General features: G+C 35.1%; 1 protein-coding gene across 5 annotated transcripts in view; it reads left to right on the forward strand.

Annotated features, from left to right (window-relative positions):
- The window catches only part of DIAPH2 (diaphanous related formin 2), a 225,110-nt gene that overhangs the window by 16,546 nt on the left and 194,024 nt on the right, over positions 1–14,540 (forward strand). For 3 of the 5 annotated variants that reach the window (XM_074601955.1, XM_074601953.1, XM_074601951.1), the window contains 4 exons: positions 2,038–2,214; positions 3,719–3,823; positions 8,079–8,099; positions 14,067–14,206. In XM_074601955.1, coding sequence (XP_074458056.1) covers positions 2,038–2,214; positions 3,719–3,823; positions 8,079–8,099; positions 14,067–14,206 — 443 coding nt within the window. The remainder of the gene's footprint in view (positions 1–2,037; positions 2,215–3,718; positions 3,824–8,078; positions 8,100–14,066; positions 14,207–14,540) is intronic. The other 2 variants (XM_074601956.1, XM_074601954.1) reach the window with 1 other exon arrangement.

Here is a 14,540-nt window from a genome sequence, read left to right on the forward strand (position 1 = left end):
CAGTAGCACCAACTTTATAATTCTGAATACTTCAAAACCTGTTGCAAAATATTCTTACAGGAATATTTTTACAGGAATCAAAATTGATTTCAGTAAAACTATAGACTTTTACTTTCTACATATAGTAGTTAAGCCACACTGGCCACTTGTTTAATCATCACTTACATGTCTGAAATGAAGAAATAATAGCCAGTAATCATGTAAAAGATTCATTTATGGCTTTAAAGTGATCTCGCCATTGCAATCTGATTACACAAATTTGTTGTTAATAAGGTCTACTTGAAACAGATCGAAGTACAGTGAAATTGATCTTAAATGGCTTTTTCTTTGTGACTGCTGAATGGGCGTTGAAATGTAAGTGAACAGTAAAACTGCATTTGATGTTTATTGGCTAATTTTGGATGCTGCCTTTCAGGCATTATGTCATATCTTTGGCCTCTTCAATAGGCTATGCCCTAATTATAGTTTCAAAAATGTAATGTAAACTATCCTCATAAGGAAAAAAAATGGGATTAAAGTAAAATTGCTGTGTTGTTTAAGACTTTAAGAGTATCCTTGTAGGTAATATGTTTCTGTCCACAAATGTAAGATTTCTAAGGAAAGAGGAAAACCCAAACTCAACCCCCGCTCCCTTCAAAAACATGAACAAAGCCTCCAAAGAAATTCAGAGGGCATGCAGCTTATCTAGGGATACTTTCCCTTCAAAAAGTGAAGGTAATCTCGTAGGATCTCAAAAACCAACAACAACGAAAAAACCCAACAGCAAAACAGAACAAGAAAAAGAAACAAAGCAAACAAAGAACAAAAAAAGAACCTTTCTTCCCCATATTCCACAGCACTTTGTCAAATTTCTCCACTTCTGACTGAACTAATCTAAAAATGAATCCAAATTTCATACAAATGAAATACTCCATTAAACATTTCACGCCTCACAGAGGTGGTTTGATTATAGAAAATAAAACTTTTGGTTTACGTGTCTTCATAGAGATGAATTGCTATGAATGGTACTGGTAGCCCTACATAAGCTGCAGTTAGGTGGAAGCACGTCTTCATAAGGCTGTTCAATGCCTGCAACAAATACGCTAGTATTTGTTGATACAAACAGTTAACTTAGAAAAATTGCTGTAGACATAACATTCTCAAAATGAACATATGTGTATATATATATAGTTAAAGACAATATTATTAAATAAAAAAAATTCTGACTTCAGAATAGTTATATGTTAATAATACAGAAATAAATGGCCTTATAAGGAAAGTGCTCTTGTTGGTTGTTTCCAATATTAACAAATTAACTGAGTAAGCATGCTTTAAAAAAAAAAAGGCGGGGGTTTGGTATAAGGCATAAAACAAGTCAGCCTTAACCAGTGAAACGTCGTTGCAGACTGTATAATATGCTTTCACTAATGTCTGTTATGTGTATTTAACTATGGATGGCTGCTTCTACGTGAGTAATCCATTAGCTGGCTTTTTAAAATTACACACTAATTTCAGGAGCCGGTACTCAAAAAACACTTCAAGGAATTGTGAACTATGCTTGGAGCATTAATTCCTCTACAAACTTTATTTTACTTTAGCAGGATTTTTTTATAAGCCTGATGAACTTGTGAGTACCTCCTTCCCAACGCTGGCTTTTTCAGTTGTCCTCCAAAGACTTATAGCTCTTCAGGTGAAGGAACGCTTGGACATTACCTTTGTGGTACCATATTTATTCACTATCAGGATAATAAGGGAGTAATGTGAGAAGATGAACTCAAGATTTTGAAATGCTAAGAGTTTAACATAGATGGTATACTTTTGAAACTCTGAGAAATAGTTATATCCCTTTTGCATGTGACCTGTCATGAATTTACCTTAAATGTCGTTGTCTTTCTATGAAAAGTAATCTCTGAACGTTAGAGTATTTTTACTTACAGTTCAGTTTGATTTTTTAACTCTGCTGCTTGGATTAACTAAAAATGTGTGTATTACAGCCATGTAATTGGCTGCTTTCCTGTATTTCTATTTCTGCTTATTTTTAAATGGATGTCTTTGCAGCGTGACAGAATAACAAGCTTCAGAAAATCAGCAGTGAAAAAAGAGAAACCTCTCATTCAGCATCCTATTGACTCTCAACCTTCCATAAGTGAAATCCCGCTTTCCCAGGCGCTTGTTGATGAGCGTTGTATGAACTTATCAGAAAAAGAAGTTATGGATCTCTTTGAAAAAATGATGGTAAGATGATGTGCTACATTGTTTTAGTAGGTCTTAATTTGCTTTCATGTTGGCATTTATTATGTAGTAGTGATTTTCAAATGTTGTCGTTTTGGAAGTAATAACTACTTGGGAGGGTATAGCATAAGACTGATAGACCTGGCTGAACTGGCACATAAACAACTGAATAACTCATAGAATGCTAGCATTATGTATATTTAGATTACTCTACTTCCACAGAAAAAACAAAGGCAAAAAGCAAAAAATAAAAATTGTAACCTGTTGATTGGGTCAAGATAACCTCTATAGAACTTAGTTGCAGTAGTTAGATACTGCTGTTGAAGGATAGTTTTTAATAAACTTAAGTAAATTCCTTTGGAAAAGAGTCATTTCCATTCATAAAATCTTAATGTATAGAAAGCTGAATTTTTGTGTGGTCTTGAATATTTTCTGTCTTAAGATCACTCTTCAAGGTTTGTGATTCTACTCACAAGTGAGCTTTTCCATTAGTCATACAGAAACTAACTTTTGAAGTAGGTGTTTACTAATTCTGCCATGCACATTGGTGTTGATACGTGAAGTATCAGGAGACGGAGGCTTTTGAGTATTGTCAAAAATACTGGTTTTTTGTATCATTTTTTAAAATTATTGTAAACTTCCACAGTCAGTATGGCTTAAGAACTGTGCTGTTCCATTAAGTAGTTCTACTTTGTTCAGTAAAGTTGTAAATATCTTTTGAAAGATAGGATGAGTGTTAATTAATACTTGCTTGATTTTCTTGTTAGTTTAAGGGATTAATTTTAAACTTTTCCAAGTAATGTTAATTGAAGCAGACAATAGGTCTGTCTTCCACAAAGTAATAATTCTTCAAAAAAAACCTGCTATCTAGTAAGTTATTACGGTAACGTTTACTGGTCTTAGTTGCTAATGTGAAATTGCTTTGACTTTTAATAGCAAGACTAATCACTAGTAATGACTACGTGTTGTATTTAATCCAGTTATTAAGTTGAAACAGGCATCTTTCGATTTAATATAGCAGAGTATTTTGATTTTTTTACATTTATTTTAAATACATAAATGGGAACACATTCACATCTACCCCTGCCACAAGCTAATAATCTATATAATAACAGCAGCCTTCTGATTAGATATTGCAGGAATGGTGTCCATTGTGATGATTTTATAAAAAACACAGGAACTTCACAAGAGTTAACACTTAGGTGATCAACTTGAGGTGTAGAATTCTTGATTTTTGTCCTTTAGTTTTATTTCTTGAGCCAAACTTCACTAATGGTAACTACCCTTGATGCAATTGTAATTTTGGCGAAGTCCTGAAAACAACGAACACTTGAAGTGACAGAATGAAATGAGAAAATCAGGTAGCTCAGAATTAAACTGAAATGCAGATAAGCTGGAAAAAAGTCACTTCTTTTTGTTTTAAAACGAGCTATTTATTCAAGAAAAGGAGTATGAAAATAACAGAGACTAATAGAATCTTGATGTTGTGTGGTCTGTTTCTTTACAGGAAGACATGAATCTAAATGAAGAACGAAAAGCTCCTTTAAGAGATAAAGACTTGACCACAAAACGTGAGATGGTTGTCCAGTACATTTCTGCAACTGCCAAATCTGTAAGTAGTCACTTCTCCAAGACAGATGAAAGTAAGAAGCTTAGCTTTGTGACCATTATGCTTGTCAAGCTGAAATTTTCAATTTTTTTGGTCTGGATTTATCTTGTAAGAGTGGTAGGAAAAAAGCCAGTCCTGTATTAACTAAGATACTTCTAAATGTTCTAAATGCTTGCAGCTGTGTCTGAAGGGTTAGTTTGTATTTCAGTTGTTGGGCAATGTAGAAACTTGATGCTGTCTTGTAAACCACAAGAAATTGCAGGTCCAGTGATGTAGTGTAATGAATGGAGCCTGAGTGTAGTTCTGTGGGATTCATTATACGCATTTTTGGTATCAGAAGTTCTTGGAAGGCATAGCATGACATTATGGTTTCAGTAATGACATACATATTGGACATACAATTTACAGTGTTAGAAACAGGGAATTAAAATACTGAAAGTATTTAAAATTGAAGTACAGTCACTATTTTAGCTTAATTTGAATGTGTTGAGTACTGTAGGTGGCTTGAAGTCGGTTAAATATTCTGCTAAGCAATGTTCTGAAGGTAAATAAAATGGTCTTAAAATGAGTTTTTAAAGCACATTTTGAGGGGAAAAAATATTTTCAGACTTTTCCTTCGCATTGATCATTCTCTGTACTTAAGTTGAATTGATTATCCCTTAGTTGATGGATCCTTTATGCAGAATCCAAAAGTGTGAAAGAACCACTGGATGCCCCAATATTTGCAGAGAAATACAATTTCAAATAGTGAAGAGCTGCAGTTTTTCTGCAGTGGGACTAATAGTAGTGGGACTATTAATACTAATTAGGTGTAAAATACAGCAGTAATGCGTCTTGTGTGTTAAAAATCTACTATGGCAACTATAGTTCTTATCATGTAAAAGGACAATATGCCACAAAAATTCATGGATGAAGCAGAGAGACATATGGATGTTGTGATTTCCCTAGAAATAGGTTTTATCCTGATTTGTGCCACTACTTGTATAAAGAATTTTAAAGAGGCCCGTGGTGAATTCTGAGGAACTGAACGTATTGCTGTACTGGGGAGAAGTGTTGGTGAGCTTTGTGTATCCAAGGGACAGCAGTATGCTTGAAGTGATAAAATTTGCTATCAGCATAGTTCTTGAATAAAATGAGGTTAACCCATATGATTTTATTTGGAAATTAGGATTAATCTCATCCTTTTTTTTCCCCACTTCAGTTATTGTGCACAATAAAAGGTTATTGGAAATGAAGACTATGTGTGAAATAATTGTTCAAATACATAAAGGCAGCACTCCCAGCAGTTCTACAGAGCTGAGTCTGAGTGCTAAATACAGATAACATTAAATAATAATGTGTTTCTTAGTCCTGTTTGCCAGTTTATTTCACTATGTCGGTGTCTACCTCATGAATCTATAAGCATGGACTGCAAGCAGGACAATTGACTTGTTTTTCTTTTAACGTTTAAAATCAGCTCTGCAGAGTTAAATTTCAAAAAACTAAAACTACAATGAAACACAATTATTAAATGCAACTGATTTGCATTGAGCATTACAGAGTTAAGTGGAAAAAAATCCTTGCATTATAATGTGAAGATGGTGATGGATGTTTCTGAGAGGAGTGATGTTCCTGCATGAGTCCATCTGAAACAAAATCCACAGTCCTTTAGTCTGTCTTGGAAGGAATTCAGTGCTTAAAGCATGGTCTAGCTAAACATACAAGTTATTGGAGAATTATTCAAGCTTACGCAGTGAATATTGTGAAACTTCCTGTTAATATACTTTGCCTAGACTATCTTCGGGAACTATTGATTATGTGTTATACGGTTTTTGTCTTCATTTGGTGATCAATGTTAAATCTTCCATTTTCCTTAGTAAACAAAAATATCTTATTGAAGCAGTAGAAACTTTCACAATGGAAGTACTTGCTATTCTTTTCCAAAAACATATTTGGAAGATAGTGATTTCTCTTATATATATATTTATATATAGATATTGAAATACAGCTGCCTCAAGTATGATAATTTTGTAGCTGAGTAAGAAAAGCATGGCTACCATTGCACGTCTAACTGCTGGAAATTTTAACAGATTGCATCACTGCTACCATATGTGCTGCAGCATGGGAAACTTATCAGAACTGGGGAAATGTACTAACAATTTAGGAAAAAAAAAAATTAATCAGATACCAAAATGTCCTCATACATGAATGTGCACTTTGAACTTAAGTCAGTGCCAGTATGGATGTGTTATGCATATGAAAAATGTTTTTCCTAATGGAAAAATGGCTTGTGTCAAAGCTCGTGTGCTTCAGTAAGTCCTTCTTGCAATTGAATCACAGCATTTGAATGGAATAATTTAAGGTTGTTCAGAAATATGAATGACCTTTCTGTAGTGTGTTATCCTAACTTAGCTTTTAAATAGCTAGCATCTTAACTGGTTTAAAAAATATAAAAAGTAGAGCTCAGTTGTAAAATGTTGATTGGGATCTTACCATAAAGTAAAACCTCACTTTCACTGTTAATTTCGTCTTTTGTTTACTTTAAACTACTGATTGAATACAAGCCCTAATCAATCTTTACTGTGTTGTGAATTATCAAACTTTCTTTTCTTCAGGCCAGCTTCAGGCTTGCCTTCCATGAAAATGCTGATCGCATTCAAAATTTATCTTTCTTAAAATTTTCTACCTTTTCCTTTGTCACAGATAGTTGTTCATCTGCCTTCCTTGTTTATACTGAAAATACTTGGGCCTTTTCTTCTGCTTAGAGCTCATGAAGCACACTTAACAGCTGATGTTACTTTTCTTCCAGTTCATTTCACGTTTGTTTTAGTTAGGCTTTTGAGCTCTCTCCACTCATTTGAAAATATCACTCATTTGCTGATGTTGTCTTAACCAAATTATTTTAAAATTTGGTGCTTCGTTTTCTCTGCCTTGTGTGCCATCTGCAGCATGTTGACCATGCTTTTCTGAAACACTGTGCTGTCTTCAGAGTTCCATGTGAGAAAGAAAGCTTGGTTTTCAAAGGGTGAAGCTAATAAGCTGGATGCTTTCATGTGAAGTGATTGTCTGTGCTTCTGATCTGAGAAAGATTGTTGACCATGGAAATTATACTTGGGAAACAGTGAAGGGACTTGGTGAGTTGTCATCCTGAAGGAGTTGAACATTGGTGAGAGAAGAAGGTAGCAAATTAGGAAAAGAAATTGTCGTATGATGACAGTCCATCTTGTGCTTCTAGAGGAAGCCTCATCAGGAAGAGAAGAGGGGATTGTGAAAGACTTGCAGGGACTTCTGTCTTCTGAAAAACTTCCTAAAAGAATAATGGAAACGATAAGAGTAGAAAATGAAGCGGGTAGAGGCTGAACAGATACAATCAAATTCAGATATCGGAACAAAATAATACTGTCTTAGGCTCTTACTCAGATAAAAATGGTTATTCAATAAATTGGCTGCTATTAGATTGCAGCAAATAGCTGACAAGGAAAGGCTTACAATATTTACACGGAAGTTTGTAATCCTGGTGTTCACAGGAACATGGTCATTTGTGCAAATACATAGAGCAGGGCAGAGATGTGCTGCCTTTCTGCAGAGTCTCTTCTGTGTAAAGTCAACTCCTCATTTATGCATAAACAGAGATGCTGTTCCATGGTAAAAAAAGATGTCATTCTGTAAATCACTGTTTAATTATCCATGTAATTAAAAGCATCCATACTGAGCAGTTGAAGAAAAATGCCACATGAGATTTTCTGAAACGCAAGTTAGATTTATAACTGTAGGCTATGTTTTTGATTATGAAGACTTAATTAAATTCAGTGATGACATCATCTAAATAGATCAAAAGCTCCATAATAAATGAAGTTGTTATACATACCAGGAAGTCAGTATGCCATCAGGTTTTTCTGTAGTTTTCTCAGTGTCATATATAAAATATCTGACCTGATAATTTTAACGAAATGGCATATCTCTTAATCTTTCAAGATATAGATGTCAGTCTAGGTATTTAGTTATTTGTCTGTAAATGTGTAAAATACTGATCATTCAGCAGCAGAATATCAAGAACTTCAAATTATATCTCCTACAGTAGGACTACTGTTTTCCTGTGTAGAAGCTGTAACTCTTAAACAGTTTGGTAAAGTAATAAAAGAATGTAACTACTACTAATGATTAAACACTGAAAAATTTGTGTGATGCTACATCCTACTAAGTACTTTGCTGTGTTTATTTATATATTATTATTATCTTTTTTACACAATAACCTCTCTTGGCTGACCACTGCATGCAGATAGTCGGAAGTAAAGTTCCGGTGAGTATGAACATGACAGTTTTGTTCTTTCTTATGAATACACTTCCATTTTTAGACATTAGGCTGGAATACGTTGGACTTCTATCTTGGCTTTAAAAGTTCAGTGGGCATAACCGAATCCTTGTTTTATCAAAATAGTTATCAACTTGCTCAATCATGATTATCTTGACAGTATAAATCATTGATGGCACTTTTGAGGGATCTGTTTTTTAAGTTTTCAGCAATCTATTTCCATATACTTTAGACTTACTTTGAACTAATCTGTTCATAGTGAGCAGCAAATATAATTTAGACTTGTCTTGCGTTTTATTGAAGGCAATCACTTGAAACTTTAAATTTACAGTATTTGACTTACCTCATGCTGTTTAGATGTGATTTTTTTAATGTCCTAATTGTTAGCATTCGTAGTTGATCATGGAAATGTCAGTTGCTGGACGTCAGTGTGAGAATAAGATTAACACAGAGAATTCAGAAGGTCAATTAATCAGCATAAGATGAGATCACTCACAGCATAACTTTTTTTCTTAAGTGCTCAGCTATGTTTTATGTTAACTCATGGTTGATTTTTTTTAAATTATTTTTTTAAAACAAGTATTTGGGACTTTATTTGTTGGACTGCATTCAGCAAATTTTTGTTTCCTTGAAAAAAGGATTTGTCTGGGAATAACTACATATACATTTGAAATGATGGCTGAAAGCAAAGATGCGCTATTTAATTACGGATGGACTTTATTTTTGATTGCAGCCAAAACAGGTTTTTCAGGTACTGCAAGGTTTTCTACTTGGGTCATATTCAGTACTTCTATTTTGTAGTGAAAAGAAGAAGGAATAACCTATGACTTAAAACTGTCTAATCATTACCTCAGATGTAATTAAATATTTAAGGATATAGCGCATAGGGATGAAGAAATTTCAGTTGTCTTTGCTTTATTCAGAGTGGTCTTTAAACAGACTTTTCTCTCTGTGTTCACCAGTACTTCTTAGTTTTGTACACAGTACTGGTCTGTATGTCGACTGAGAAAATATCTAAGCACAATGAAGGTATTTAAAGATATTTAATTTTTGAGGGGACAAAATTATCAACTCTTCAGTTCAGTGAGTTAAAACCAGTTTCAAATAATTCCTGCTGCCATGTAATTTCCTTATGAGATGAATTGGCCTGAACAACTGCTTTGTGAAGAGATTATTTGGTAAAGAAATAGGCAATAGAGAAACTTTGTAATATCTGTTTTCTTCCCCATGCCTTTTAATTCAGAGTCTGATGGAGAGCAAGAATAGTTATGCATTAAATGCATGTTTTTGCACAGATAACTTGCAAAATGGTAAAATAAGAAATGTCCCTCTAAGAGTATGGGTTCTGCACGTTATTGCTTAAAAATGCACGCATCTTAGTGTGCTGTTTCTCAGTAAGTGAGTGGTCTTCCCTCACTTACTGTTTCCTCCCTTGGGAGGGATGATAGGATATCAACTATCCCTTGGGAGTTGATGGCATGTGCTGGCATATATAGTTATTTTCCTGAAGATTTACAGTGGTTAGGAAGGAGAAGAGTTTTGGACTGTTGGGTTGTAGTGACAATTGCAGAGAAGAGGTTTGCCTGTTAGTTGGGAGTTTAGAGCTTTAAGTTATTTGAGTTTTACTTGGGATCTCAAGCACTGGTGCCCGCTTGTCTCTTTAGCTGCCTGCAAGGTAACCTTTCCTTGCTTTTATAGACAATGACAATTGTATTGAAATGGCAGCTGCACATCTTCTATCTGTGAGGCATTAATGTAGATATCTAAAGTAGGATTAGCTTATTAGTTTTGTTTTTAATGGGTTGAATTAATACATTTGGTTAATATCTATGGGGTGAAGTGGATATAAACTGTGTAAACTTCCAGTTTCTAGTTCAGGAGCTGACAGTGTTTCCTCATAGTTTGAACAAGGATACTGCTTTTCCAAGTCAAATGTGCAACAACTAGAGTATATTACATACTCTAGTATGTAATATGTAAATGTAAAAATAACCGAAAACGCTTTCATAAATTTCCTAAAAACAAACAAACCACCCCCAAACTTGTATCATCTGACTTTGTTATTGTACTCTAATTAAAATATAGTGGTTGCTTTGCTTCAGGTAGAAACAGAATTGTATTAATAGAGAGTATGCAAAAGATCTTCAGTTAATTGTTGGTGGGGGGGAAGGTATAAGCTATTACTTCCAATTCTTTAATAATTATGCTGGTACCGGTTACTTGTTTCTGTGATAATAATCACTCTGAATAAAGAGTGATTTATTTTCTAAATTATGGAACAGGTACAGTGAATCGGATAGAAGCGACCACTTATGATACTGTGAGATTTTTATTCAGTGTGCTGGCTGCCAATGTTCTCACTGCAGTACTGTCTCATGGAACCAATATATTTGCAACTTCTTCAGCTGAACTTGGCTTTAGCTTGAGAGCTAATGAGATCTGAATTGTCTGATACCTCAAAGAGGAGTAGTTTGTGCAGGGTTTTCTGATCTTGTATTTGAACTGTTACAGCCCATCCATTTGTTTCAGGTGTGCTCCTGAACTCCACCGTTCTTTACCTCCAAGTAGATAGAATATCTGCTTATTCCCCACAGAGGGAAAAACTTTTGCTTTTTTCCATTTTGTTAGATATTGGTTCTCAAGCTTTTTTACTGGCCTCTGGTGGCATGTCTGCGTAGTGTATAAAGCTGGACATTTGCTAAGTCCTGGGTGAGGAATTTCTTTGTCTAGCCAACAACTCTCAAAGTAGAGTAAGAGAAACTGAAATAGAAATCTCTAAAATATTTAATTGTTGTCTTATTTCCTAAATATTAAAAAAAAAAATAATTGTGTAGGAAGAAAATTATGCATAAGTTTTTTCCACTGTGTCCTACACTGTAAGGTGTCTGTCCTGTCTCTCTGTCACTCTTGTCCCTTAAGCCCTGAAATGTGTCCTACACACAGATTTGAATTGATTTGATTTACCCCCTTCATGGAAGGCAAACTAGGTTCTTTTATATACTTGTTTTTTTGTGGCACTTCAGGAGATCCCATAAGCTTAGTTTTTCACTAAAACTTCATCACTTCTAACTTCCTCGGAGAAGGATTTTTAAATGCGTGTTCCAGGCTTTCATTTGAGTTGCCATGAATGAATAATTTTATGTCTTACTGTGAAGGTGACTGGTTATAAAGTAATTTCTAAGATTGTTGATCTTATGCATTGACTTAATCTCTGGAAGTTTTGGTGTGGGACCTCATAACCCTCTGAGTTTCTTTGTCCTTCGCTTTTGCCTTCATCTTTATTAGACGCTCTCACATAAAGCACATCTTTCACTGAGATCTTGTACTTCCAAGTAAATGAGAAGTGTATATATATTCGATTCATGTAAAGGCATAGCATTACTTAAAAATAGTATTCCAATCAACTCTCTTTGGATAGGAAAATGAAAGAAATAGCACCTGGTTGTAGCACTCCAGTTTGCATGGCTAGAGGTAAGAGTGGATTGAGACTGAAAAGTTGATTTCAGAAAATAACACAAATTAATCCTGTTAAGCTGAGAGTTCTCTAGCATAAACTGGAGTATTTGGGTGAAAGGTTTTGAGAATGGATGGTTTATGAACCATCTTTACTGATCATCTGTTTTGAAGAGGGGGGAAAAAGGGCAGAGGAGATGGTTCCTTATTGCTATGCAGTTAAAGGTGCTTAGTCCTAGAACCAATGAAGAAGTATGCCTGTCCTGTAAGGCAGGGTAAGGAGGCTTAGGACAGCATGCTGACAATTCCTCCAATTTTCAACCTATTGTAACTGTTTTTGAGGGAGTCATAGGTCTTCTGAAAACAAGGGGCTAGGCTTGAAAGGAGCCTTACTAATAGAGGCCTCCTGGACTCATAAAAAGAGGAGACAGTAAGAGCACACCTTGGTTTAAATATGAATGAAAACGTAGCAAAGCCCTTAAATGGCTCATCAGAATAGAAATCTCCTTTGGAGGTGCAGCAGACTGCAGTGGAAGGGCTAACCACAGGAAATGGTTTTCTTGGGGGGAAAAAAGTACATCTTGCATTCTAGATTGCTTTTCAGGATCTGGTTTAACATGTAATGGCATTTGACTGAAGTTGCCATTATCACATCTCTTTATAGATTTTGTGGCTTATCGCAGTGTTTCTGTTTTCTTCTCTTACTTTTGAGGTTTTGTGAGTGGCGGTTGTCTGAAAGGACAAAATCTATATCCAGTATTGTGTAGATGTGTACATTAGTTACACACATAATCTTTTTCAGTTTCCATCCAATGCAACGAACAGCATAAAGCTGTTCCTGTTTTCTAGTTCTTTACGTTATGGTCTTTAAGACTGATGATTCTTCTGAAGTATGATGATTTTTAATATGTAACGCTAATACACTTACCTGAGTTAAAGTCAGTTCCTACTCTTATAATCTCCACCTGTTTACTTCTTTTTCCTTCTGTGGAAGAGCATCTCTTTGTTTAGGAGGTTGGTAGTGGCAGTTTTTAGTTCCTTTATATCCTGTTTACTCATGTTTGTCTGTCTTCGTCCTTTGATGTATAACTGGCATCCATTGTCCACCTAAAGGTGCTGTATGTGTCAACAAGAAACATCTGTAAGGTTGACATAGTCCAGAGGACACTGTCACCTTAATGCATTCACAATCTGTGTCAGATTTTTGTTTTGTTGAGGTGAGGGCAAACAATCTGAAAGTATACAATCTGAAATGTGAACACTTACACAGTTCTGTTACATGCATTAATACTGGAATGTATGTAGGTCAAAATCATTAACTTAAATGTAGACAACTCCTTTTTATCATCAGCCATACTTAGTGTCATTTTTGGAAAATGAATGGTAAGAATTTGAATAGAGCAAACCAAACACTTTGTATCTTTTCAAAAAGCTGTGTAGCTTTTTGAAAGAGAGACAATGAGAAGATTACAGTAGTCGAAGAAGGTCCTGATACAATTAAAACCAAATACATATAAATCCTATTGTAGGTCAGGCACTTTTCATATTGCCTTTACACCCATGACATCTTTATCAGGTTCTTTTCAAGAGACCACTTAGAGCTAAGGAGCTTTGGGAACTGTATGCTAATCATAACCACTTTTCTGAGATAAGCCTACTTTTCTGCAACTTGTCAGAGCTGTACAAAAGATTAGTTGCACCCTTTGGTAAAATGTTTTGCATAGTGTTCATGGTTTTCAATACTACAGCTCTAAGAACTGATTATCAGGTATTTTAGTATTGAAATACCGTGTAGGAAGGTATTCTGTAATGGCGCTTCAGCAGGGAGATGAGCTCTCTGTCAAATCTTCCATATGATTCTTTTGTAGCAAACGAGATCCTCTAGAGATCTTTATTAGTGGCCAAACATGGAATCACTGAGTCATGCAGTTGCATGATTTTAAAAACACTGATTTAACAGTTGGTGGATACCAGCTCCTTTTCAAAGTTATTTTCAATGGCTTATCTTCCTTTTGGAGAAGAGAGAATTAATTTTAGAGTCAGGATATGTCCATAGTGATAATGCACAGATCTCTTGAAATGGAAGACGGGTACAGTGGGGAATGATCAGACAAGCTTAATAACAAGTGGGGAGGTGTTTGTGTGTCCCTGTTTATGATTGTTTCTAATACAGGGTGTGAAGTAGATGTTAAATGAGAGTGCGTAGCAGTTAAACGTTTTAATACAACTGAGTTATGGAATTAAATTTGTGTTTCCAAGATGTAGTACATGCACGTTACTCAAGGAAGTGAAGAAGATTCCAGACAAATATCTACCCTTGTGATGCAAAACCTAAACTATTAAACGCTTATGACAAATGAAAGTCAAGTCAGGTGTCTTCAATAGCTGTACAGGAAAAATGGTGATTTTAAAGTTCATGTCGAACTATTGGCCTTACATGTTATCAACTAAACACTACTGTGATCAATATAACATTAAGCAGCATTCTGTCTTCTGTGATAGGGTGGACTGAAAAACAGCAAGCATGAATGCACACTGTCCTCGCAAGAATATATTCATGAGTTGCGATCTGGAATTTCAGAGGAAAAGCTTCTTAATTGTCTAGAGTCTTTGAGAGTGTCTCTAACTAGCAATCCAGTCAGGTAAGTAACAATTTTTGCTGTAGTTCTAACATCGTGCTGGTTTTGCTCAGCAATAAAGAATTGTGGGTGTTTTTTTTCTGAAAGCAGAGTAATTATGCTAATGCTTGTTGGCACGAGAAAGTAGTTCTCAGCACACTGGAAAAGGATAAGTGAAATGTTTGCAGCTGTCTGTGGTATCTTCTCACCTTTCACAGTGGTTCTCGACAGCTTCTAGTTGTTGGAACTAAGCATTTGTCTTAACGGTTGATCAGGTCTTCCTGGGAAGTGAGACAGCAGTGTCTATGACGAGATGTACAAGCAGTATTGGAGGCATAACTTTGCAAGTTTTAAATTT

This window comes from Larus michahellis, chromosome 9 (genome assembly GCF_964199755.1).
Source record: "Larus michahellis chromosome 9, bLarMic1.1, whole genome shotgun sequence".
NCBI lineage: Eukaryota > Metazoa > Chordata > Aves > Charadriiformes > Laridae > Larus > Larus michahellis.